This window comes from Bombina bombina, chromosome 6 (assembly GCF_027579735.1).
Source record: "Bombina bombina isolate aBomBom1 chromosome 6, aBomBom1.pri, whole genome shotgun sequence".
In the NCBI taxonomy this organism is placed as follows: Eukaryota; Metazoa; Chordata; class Amphibia; order Anura; family Bombinatoridae; genus Bombina; species Bombina bombina.
The window spans coordinates 1,121,098,246-1,121,109,865 of NC_069504.1; the positions used below are offsets into that span (position 1 = coordinate 1,121,098,246).

Here is an 11,620-nt window from a genome sequence, read left to right on the forward strand (position 1 = left end):
TACAGATGCTCATTATAAAAAAAGCTGCATTCCTATTGGCTCATTGTCTCTTGAGTAATATGAAATGCGCTTCCAAACCATATTCATTTCTATTAAATTGCTCTAGCAATGCATAGCGCACACATCCGCACAACTGCTCCTAACACACACACAGTTCCAGTTTCTCAAATCTATACAAAGTAAAACTACAAATAAATTAGCTATTTTGTTTAGGTTTCAGTGCACAAACTTTGGATTGTTTCATAGCAAATACAAAATGGTTAGATGTACAGAGAGGAAATAGATGCACTTTTCATAAAAATCAGTTTAAACATTTTAAAAAAAGAAAGCTACAATACATTACTTCATTCATTGTCAGTCATCCCATAAAGTGCTACCGTCCTATGTACGTATACACCAATATTCTGTTTTTATTTCATTCCTCTTTCAAGCATTGGAAAGGGAATAATACATCAAGACAAGTGCAAGTTTAAAAAGTGGAACTTAAGAAACAATAAACTGTTAAAATTAAGGTGCAACTAGATTTTTTTTTTTGTACTTTGGAACCGGGAATTTATCATCTCTCTGTATTTAAAAACAAGAAATGCTTTAAAAATTAGTTTTTATCATATATATATATATATATATATATATATATATATATATATATATATATATATATATATATATATACACACATATATATGTTGATTATCAATATTTAACCCCCTAACTGCCATAAAGTGATGTAGCCACCAAGGGGTTAAAAGTCCAGGGTTTTCTGCTGCTAAACAGAGAGATTCTGATATCTATAGACATTTCAATACAGCAGAGGCAATTTTATACAGCAAAACAATGGGACAAAAACCTGCTTTTTTTAAAATAAACAATTGCCAACCTTCTTAGCCTGTGGCAACCACAAGTGTCACATACCAATAATTAAAAGACCAACATTAACATTAAATAAAGATGGTAAGTTCAGAACAAGATTACTTTGTTATACATTAATTCTATCTGTGACCTGGCAACTAGAATTGTTTGCAGAAACTGTTTTCTCTTTACAAGCAGACAGTCTGAGCACCTAAATTGCAAAACATTGATTATGTTCTCCAGCCTGTGTCACATTTCTCTACTGCCCTGGGCATGTTTTGCCCAATTAAAGGTCTGTAGGAGGAACTTGTTACATCATTTTGGTGGCTTGCTCTAATTTGGGTGAGAGCTGAGAGTACACTGTAGTACGCTGCCAAATCTAGTATAATTATACCTCTTATATAACAAGCTCAACCAAAGTCTCTCCTGAACTAATTACTAAGTGCACATTGACTAGCGAGGTACTTTTATTTTACATGTATTTCCCACCTGCTGCTGCTGACCAGTAGGAGGGAGACATTTCCAGCAGTAAATACTGAAAGGGACGTCTGAGAATTGGACTCTGATTTGCTATTCTTCTTAAACGATATGCAGGTACTTCATAAGAGTAATCAAACAGGATCCTACAAAAGATTAAAAAGTGCTTTTTTCTTCTTCTGTAACACATTTAGTTGTGTAACTTGCGGTCACGCTTACATGGGCACAGACTTCTCCAAGGATAGAAAAATGAAGATTTCAGGATGCACACGAAAATAAGTGCTTAGTTGGATCAGTGTCAATCACTGAATTGACCATTTAGTTTCCTTGTAGTGCTGCACTGAATCTCAGTCCATATTTAGGTAAAGAGCACGAAATGATTCATAATCTATGGTTTATGGCCCAGTTTACCATTGTACTATTTCATAGCGCAAGAAAACTCTTTTATACCTTGTTTCACACGGGGCTTAAGAATGGAATATTTTATCCACTATCCAAGAGCTATAGATACAACAAACTTGTGTTGTTGTTCTGTTTATAGTTTATTGCATCTGTTATCTGCTTTATTCTTGTCTTTCTTTAATAAAGAATATAGCACATTCACTGTAGTTGAGGCTGTAGCACTGTGGACCACAGGCCTCAGAAGGCTCATCCAGCACTGTATAGAATAAGTAAGATAGTGATATACAATACCATCAGTATACAACCCTAATGTTGATCCAAATACAGACATAACGTGCTACAAAATAAGAGGCTTCCTTAATTTGATTTTTTTTTTTTTGCTTCAGTGTTCTTTGTTATTTAAAGTCTCTCATGGACAGTTTTCTCTGGAAGGCTGCAAAAGGTCTTGCAAGGGCTCATTCAGATCCTCAGACAGTGCTCTGTCCACTGCAGCCAGCGGCCCAGCCTGAAAAGGAGAAGACGCTAGCTCAGGGAGCATGGCGGAGGAGCAACCTGCCACCTTGTCAGGGGATAGCACAGAGGAGAGGCATGGGAATGTGCCAGCCGCCTGAGCAGGGATCCCAGGGTATATTAAGGGTATGGGGGCAGCAGCTGCTGGGTATAGGTACTTCTCCAAGCCCCCCTTGTCTAAGAAGGGCATGTAGGCAGCAGCGGCTGCAGCAGCTGCAGAAGGTGAGATGAAGTAAAAGGGTAAACAAAATGGTGCCTGCTGTCCAAAGGGGGCACCCCCAAATCCCATCAAAGAGCTGAGCAGGGCAGCATCAGGTCTCACAACGGGCTCTGCACCGGTTACACTCCCACTGGAGCAGTCTGCTTTAAACCTCTTAGGTGAAGGCTCATCCATTGGTTCTTGCTTTACGGTCACGCTGCTTCTCAATCCATTGCTGCCGTGCCCATCACTTTTTCCTTCTATCTTTTCTCCCTCTCCCCCATAGCCACTGTCAGTATCTGTGTCGTTCTCACTTAGCTCTAAGTTATGCGTCCTCTGGATGACGGGGACACAGTTGGTTTGCTTCTCTACCTTCTGAGCTCCTCTGGTGGGGGATGTTGGAGGACCTTTGCCACCGGGAATCTGCTGCAACAGCAGCTGAGGGTTGGGTAAAATCTGGCTGGAAACTGTGTGTAAGTGATTGAGAAGTTGGGTACATCTCTGATCCCTCGATGTCCAGCTCTCAAACCGGGATAAGTATTGCAAGACTTCTTTGGCACAGGTCTGAAAACCAGAATGGAAAGCATCCAGGTCTGACTGAATAGGGGACTTTATGGAACGTTCTCCTGTGACAACAAACAAAGAGTAAGAGAAACGTCAATAGGGGACATCTGCTTATCTGCTAGTTGTGTAAAATTAGATCTGTTTGCCAGAACTGACTTAAGTGTAAATATAGGATCTGCTGCTCTGACCTGTGTTTCCATTTAGTTTTTTTTTTTACAAGCTTCCTATCAAACAACACCTATTGCACAAATACAGGAGAGGTGTGTATATGTGTAATGACTCACAAGTGGGTACAAAGTGACACTGGTCATGAATGTAACCAAAACCAATGGCAATAAAACTGACCATTAGCTGCTTGATTCTCTATACTGCCAAATATGCCGAAACACCAGGGCAAATTAAAGTAAATTCATATAACTACCCTAGAGTACAGGAAATTTAACATGAACTAAGTGACCTGTCTTTATCTCTTGGTTATAAATTAACCATGTCAGACACTGCACATACATAAACTGCAGTCTAACTAAATACCCTCAGCCCTTTAATTATATGTCACATCATTGGTGCAGATATCTACTTACTGTCTGCGTAATAATGCACATACATAAACTGCAGTCTAACTAAATACCCTCAGCCCTTTAATTATATGTCACATCATCGGTGTAGATAGCTACTTACTGTCTGCGTAATAATGCACATACATAAACTGCAGTCTAACTAAATACCCTCAGCCCATTATGTGTCACATCATCGGTGCAGATATCTACTTACTGTCTGCGTAATAATGCACATACATAAACTGCAGTATAACTAAATACCCTCAGCCCTTTATGTGTCACATCATCGGTGCAGATAGCTACTTACTGTCTGCGTAATAATGCACATACATAAACTGCAGTCTAACTAAATACCCTCAGCCCTTTATGTGTCACATCATCGGTGCAGATAGCTACTTACTGTCTGCGTAATAATGCACATACATAAACTGCAGTCTAACTAAATACCCTCAGCCCTTTATGTGTCACATCATCGGAGCAGATAGCTACTTACTGTCTGCATAATAATGCACATACATAAACTGCAGTCTAACTAAATACCCTCAGCCCTTTATGTGTCACATCATCGGTGCAGATATCTACTTACTGTCTGCGTAATAATGCACATACATAAGCTGCAGTCTAACTAAATACCCTCAGCCCTTTATGTGTCACATCATCGGTGCAGATAGCTACTTACTGTCTGCGTAATAATGCACATACATAAGCTGCAGTCTAACTAAATACCCTCAGCCCTTTATGTGTCACATCATCGGAGCAGATAGCTACTTACTGTCTGCATAATAATGCACATACATAAACTGCAGTCTAACTAAATACCCTCAGCCCTTTATGTGTCACATCATCGGTGCAGATAGCTACTTACTGTCTGCATAATAATGCACATACATAAGCTGCAGTCTAACTAAATACCCTCAGCCCTTTATGTGTCACATCATCGGTGCAGATATCTACTTACTGTCTGCGTAATAATGCACATACATAAACTGCAGTCTAACTAAATACCCTCAGCCCTTTATGAGTCACATCATCGGTGCAGATATCTACTTACTGTCTGCGTAATAATGCACATACATAAACTGCAGTCTAACTAAATACCCTCAGCCCTTTATGTGTCACATCATCGGTGCAGATATCTACTTACTGTCTGCGTAATAATGCACATACATAAACTGCAGTCTAACTAAATACCCTCAGCCCTTTATGAGTCACATCATCGGTGCAGATATCTACTTACTGTCTGCGTAATAATGCACATACATAAACTGCAGTCTAACTAAATAACCTCAGCCCTTTATGTGTCACATCATCGGTGCAGATATCTACTTACTGTCTGCGTAATAATGCACATACATAAACTGCAGTCTAACTAAATACCCTCAGCCCTTTATGTGTCACATCATCGGTGCAGATATCTACTTACCGTTCTGTAAAGCAATGATTTTCTGGTGCTGTTGCTCTGTCAGGGCTGTTAAACCTTTCAAGTGTTTCAAAGTTAACTCCAGCACCACAGCTTTCTCCAAGTGCCCCAGTGTCTGCAAGAGGAACAAATACCATTGCAATAAACAGCCATTGCTGAATAACAGACACACAGAGGCAACTGCTGGAGTTACAGACACACACAAGGGCAACTGCTGGGAGTTACAGACACACACAGGGGCAACTGCTGGGAGTTACAGACACACACAGGGGCAACTGCTGGGAGTTACAGACACACACAGGGGCAACTGCTGGGAGTTACAGACACACACAGGGGCAACTGCTGGGAGTTACAGACACACACAGGGGCAACTGCTGGGAGTTACAGACACACACAGGAGCAACTGCTGGGAGTTACAGACACACACAGGAGCAACTGCTGGGAGTTACAGACACACACAGGGGCAACTGCTGGGAGTTACAGACACACACAGGGGCAACTGCTGGGAGTTACAGACACACACAGGGGCAACTGCTGGGAGTTACAGACACACACAGGGGCAACTGCTGGGAGTTACAGACACACACAGGGGCAACTGCTGGGAGTTACAGACACACACAGGGGCAACTGCTGGGAGTTACAGACACACACAGGGGCAACTGCTGGAGTTACAGACACACACAGGGCAACTGCTGGCAGTTACAGACACACACAGAGCAAATGCTGGAGTTATAGACACACACACAGGACAACTGCTGGAGTTACAGACACACACAGAGCAACTGCTGGAGTTACAGAGATATACAGGGGCAACTGCTGGAGTTACAGACACACACAGGGGCAACTGCTGGAGTTACAGACACACAAAGGGGCAACTGCTGGAGTTACAGACAAACACAGGGGCAACTGCTGGAGTTACAGACACACACAGGGGCAACTGCTGGAGTTACAGACACACACAGGACAACTGCTGGAGTTACAGACACACACAGGGCAACTGCTGGGAGTTACAGACACACACAGGACAACTGCTGGAGTTACAGACACACACAGGGGCAACAGCTGGAGTTACAGACACACACAGGACAACTGCTAGAGTTACAGACACACACAGGGCAACTGCTGGAGTTACAGACACACACAGGACAACTGCTAGAGTTACAGACACACACAGGGCAACTGCTAGAGTTACAGACACACACAGGACAACTGTTGGAGTTACAGGCACACACAGGGGCAACTGCTGGAGTTACAGACACACACAGGGGCAACTGCTGGAGTTACAGACACACACAGGGGCAACTGCTGGAGTTACAGACACAAACAGAGCAACTGCTGGAGTTACAGACATACACAGGGCAGCTGCTGGAGTTACAGACACACACAGGGGCAACTGCTGGAGTTACAGACACACACAGGGGCAACTGCTGGAGTTACAGACACACACAGGGGCAACAGCTGGAGTTACAGACACACACAGGGGCAACTGCTGGAGTTACAGACACACACAGGGGCAACTGCTGGAGTTATATACACACACAGGACAACTGCTGGAGTTACAGACACACACAGGGGCAACTGCTGGAGTTACAGACAGACACACACAGAGGCAACTGCTAGAGTTACAGACACACAGAGGGCAACTGCTGGAGTTACAGACACACACAGGGGCAACTGCTGGAGTTACAGACACACAGAACAACTGCTGGAGTTACAGACACACACAGGGGCAACTGCTAGAGTTACAGACACACACAGGACAACTGCTGGAGTTACAGACACACACAGGGGCAACTGCTAGAGTTACAGACACACAGAACTGCTGGAGTTACAGACACACACACAGGGGGAACTGCTGCAGTTACAGACAAACAGAGCAACTGCTGGAGTTATAGACAAACACACAGGACAACTGCTGGAGTTACAGACACACACAGGGGCAACTGCTGGAGTTACAGACACACACAGGGGCAACTGCTAGAGTTACAGACACAGAACAACTGCTGGAGTTACAGACACACACAGGGGCAACTGCTAGAGTTACAGACACACAGAACAACTGCTGGAGTTACAGACACACACACAGGGGGAACTGCTGCAGTTACAGACAAACAGAGCAACTGCTGGAGTTACAGACACACACACAGGGGGAACTGCTGCAGTTACAGACAAACAGAGCAACTGCTGGAGTTATAGACAAACACACAGGACAACTGCTGGAGTTACAGACAAACAGAGCAACTGCTGGAGTTATAGACAAACACACAGGACAACTGCTGGAGTTACAGACACACACAGGGGCAACTGCTGGAGTTACAGACACACACAGGGACAACTGCTGGAGTTACAGACACACACAGAACAACTGCTAGAGTTACAGACACACACAGGACAACTGCTGGAGTTACAGACACACACAGGGGCAACTGCTGGAGTTACAGACACACACAGGGGCAACTGCTGGAGTTACAGACACACACAGGGGCAACTGCTGGAGTTACAGACACACACAGAACAACTGCTAGAGTTACAGATACACACAGGACAACTGCTGGAGTTACAGACACACACAGGGGCAACTGCTGGAGTTACAGACACACACAGGGGCAACTGCTGGAGTTACAGACACACACAGGGGCAACTGCTGGAGTTACAGACACACACAGGGGCAACTGCTGGAGTTACAGACACACACAGGGGCAACTGCTGGAGTTACAGACACACACAGGGGCAACTGCTGGAGTTACAGACACACACAGGACAACTGCTGGAGTTACAGACAACACAGAACAACTGCTGGAGTTACAGACACACACAGGGGCAACTGCTGGAGTTACAGACACACACAGGGGCAACTGCTGGAGTTACAGACACACACAGGACAACTGCTGGAGTTACAGACAACACAGAACAACTGCTGGAGTTACAGACACACACAGGGGCAACTGCTGGAGTTACAGACACACACAGGGGCAACTGCTGGAGTTACAGACACACATTTTCTGCATGTATTTTTAGGAGCAGCTGCAAGTACAAACACAAATAGCAGATCACACATTAATGATGATCATATAGAAGAGAAAGTATCTTACTGTCAGCTTGAGATGCTCAGGTAAGAGGTCTTTCAGCTGAGCTATACACTCATTAATCCGATCCCTTCTCTTCTTCTCTATAAGTCTGTGCGGCAATTTATAGGTTTCCTATTAACAGCAAGAAAAAGACAACTTATTACAGATGTGGCATTAAACACATAGTGACAGCTGGGTCACTACAGAGGAAGTGCTGTGTGATGAAGTCACTTGTGTCACAGTGCAGCTGGTTAGCCCGGATCTACAGGCACAAAACAGCCTAAACTTCTTCCTACCTTGCTCTCGTCCCGTTTGATTCCTCTCTTGGGTTTGCAGACATAGAGGGAGGGGTAATCCATTCTGTAAAGAAGTGACAGGTTATTAGGATCTGCTGCTCTCACTTCTTCAGACCCTTAACAAACAAGTCCAGACACCTTACCCAAGAAATTCCCTGTGTTCCAGTAACTGTCTTTCCTGCAAACTATGGATCCCTTCATCCATGCTGGCAGCAGCTGTTTGTATGAATCCTCAGGCTGAGAGTGTTAGGAGAGCTCCCTAAAGCTGTGCACATGCAGACTTCAGCAGTTCCCCGTCACAGCTCTCTCTCTCCCCTGCTCTCTTCTACACTGCTGCTTCTTCTTTGCAGGGGGAAAAATGGCTGCAAAAAGTCATACGAGTGACTCAATGGGGCCACCTGCCGGACACAGCCTGTAAGAACCAGGAAAGCACAGTTAGCCCAATCCCCTGGGGCTCTGTCACACAGCCAGAGATAGACACCTCCACTGCTAAATCTAAATTCAACCTACTTGTCATGTTGCCTTTTTACCTCCCAGCTGAATTGTTTCACAGCCCTAGTCTATCATTTCTAAAATAAAGGATTTTTTATTACAAATATTAAGAATCTTAAGCATCTCTTTTTTTTTAACAAGCAGGAAACCAAGGAACTAAACTCTCACTCATTTAAAGAAAATCATTGTATTTAAACCTTATATATATATATATATATATATATATATATATATATATATATATATATATATATATATATTGTTTCTTCTTTTTTATGTGCCAAAGATGACTACTTTTTTCAAACTTGAATGTTTATATAAAACTATCTTTTTTTTATGAAACTAGACTCTTATCAACTTCTAGAGAAACTTGCTGAATTTGGCCCCACATTTGCAGTTTTATCAGTTTTGACTACAACTGGCATTTTTAAAATTACTTACAAACTGTTGGCCCCTTCTGAGATTGCAGTCTAGCCAAGCCAGTCATTTAATACAACAAAATATTATTAGAGTTATTTATTTGCACTAAAAAGACAATAAATAAATAAAAAAATCTACATTTCTGACAAATGTATACATCAAGTAGGAGGTATAGCATTTAGACATAATATGTGATGCAGAGGTCTTGCCAGTATTCACATCCCAGGGCCAAGAGACTGCTGTTTGCTGATACAACGCCTGCTGTTCTTTTTAACTTGGGTTGAACACATTTTTGAAATGAAAGATACAAGTTGTTATGTAACAAGGGCTGTGCCAGTGACAAGTCACATGTGAGACATGTGTATTCAGCACTAGACACTATCTGCCTTTGCATATCAGACCTTGTTACAATACTGTGTTAATATCCGCATCACATGAAACATCACGACAACAGCTTTATGATGTAACACAACTCACAACTCGTGCTTTGTATAATGCTAGACTTGCAAATGCAATAGCTTGACCATTTGCCGCACACAATATTATTACTGTTTTGTTTTATAGATTTACGGTTTAGATTTCATTATGAAAGAGAGAATATAAGGCTTTATTATTTTTTTTTAATCTGTTTCTGAACATTTAATTGATATTCAGATTTAATTTGCTTGTCAAGGGGAAAGTACTGGGTGATCCAAAGAGCTTACAGTCCTATTGCCTTGTGTAGTTAGACCGCGTATAAAAATGTGTTTAGATAATAAAAGGTTATTATGGAAACAGAAAATACTGCAAGTGAGTGTTAAAGTATATAAAGTATATATATTTATGCTATTGAAAACACAAATTCTCAAAGGAAATATTCAAGCTGAAACCTAAATATGTAGGTTTTTGTTACTGTTAAATGGTTGAACTAGTATTTTCAATTAATGTAGATTTTTTTTGCTTGCCAGTTTTAGGTCATGTATATTTAATATATATTGGTTCTAATAACAGTTGCTCCAGTAATATTGTAGTGGGCATCACAGATATATCACAATGGGCTTGATAAATAGCAGTGGGGTTTCAGGGAAGGGGGCAAGATGTTTGAAGCACTCCCAGTCTGCAATTTTGCACCCCCATTAGACTAAGGAGGAGGGAAGAAAAGGTAAAAAGGACTACTCACTAAGTGGGCATTCTTGCCATTTACATCTTTAGCTGCACAATACCTAAAATCTAATGCCTGAAACAAGAGGTAATTGATAAAAGGTTAAAACAATTACAAACAAATCAACTTTAGACACCCACTGGAGATGCATTTAATGTAAAGATCAGTAGAATATTAATATTTATTTATTTGTTTGTTTTGTAATGCGATGAAGGTACTTTGTGATGCCGGTATGGCTGATAGTGGAACTCGCTCGGTGCCACTACATTTATTAAAAGGAGATTAATTGTAAGGGAGTTACATTTATAGCTTTGATCAGAGATGGGTACAAATCATTTTTACAGTTATGTTCATGCCCTGTAATGTAGGAGGAGGAGAGATAAGGTTAAACTTGACATCTCCAACCACAGTAATCTGAACTAGACTTGTGCGCGGCGAAAAAATTTGTTTTGGATCGATTCGGATGTTTTCAAATTTCGTTTTCGGATCAATTCGAATTCAGATACATTAGAATGCATTCGTTTCGGATTCATTTGGATTCAAATAAATTCGGATGTATTAGGATGTATTCGGTTCAGATTCAATTCGTAAATTCGGAAATTCGGTATGTGTTAGTTGGGATGTGCTGTGTATTAGACTAGTATTATGTACTGTAATATTAGGTGTAACCCATAGCAGAGTGATATAACCTAATATACAGTACAATACTAGTGTAATTGTGATTAGTCCATGGCCATCCGAATGTTACGAATAAATCCGAACTAATTCGGATTTATTCGTTAGATTCGGTGCTACGGTAATTCGGAAATTCGAATCGATCCAAATCTCTGAATTTGACAAATTCGTCCGAATTTAAATTCGGAACGAAACGAAACGCACATGTCTCATCTGAACACAAGAGTGTTTTCTATGATCTCACAGCTGGGAAATGCGCTGGGGTGTCAACCCGTTGGCTGTCAGAGTGCTCCAATTATTTAAATGGGCAGCAAACAATTAGAAAAACTACAACACATATAAAGCATTGCATTACATTCACCTATGTGTCACCAGTAGGTGATCCAAACCCAAAATGTGTCTTTTTTTATTTAAATGAGTTTTGAACAAAATAAGGAAGTACACAACGTATCTGATGACACATAACCATTATAGAACAGTAAATAAAGTAGCGGACAATAAAGAAATGACAGCCTTATTCTAACATAGAGCATTTGGTCATCTAGGGTAA

The 11,620-nt window shown here is 41.6% G+C and overlaps 1 protein-coding gene across 1 annotated transcript; it reads right to left on the minus strand.

The window, feature by feature from the left end:
* Positions 1-382: 382 nt before the first annotated feature.
* Positions 383-8,727, minus strand: BHLHE41 (basic helix-loop-helix family member e41). The gene is made up of 5 exons (XM_053719089.1): positions 8,486-8,727; positions 8,343-8,406; positions 8,071-8,178; positions 4,982-5,093; positions 383-3,063 (listed from the first exon to the last, which is right to left on the minus strand). The coding sequence occupies exons 1-5, from the start codon at positions 8,545-8,547 to the stop codon at positions 2,138-2,140; spliced, it is 1,272 nt and encodes a 423-aa protein (XP_053575064.1). The 5' UTR covers positions 8,548-8,727; the 3' UTR covers positions 383-2,137.
* Between the last annotated feature and the right edge of the window lie 2,893 nt (positions 8,728-11,620).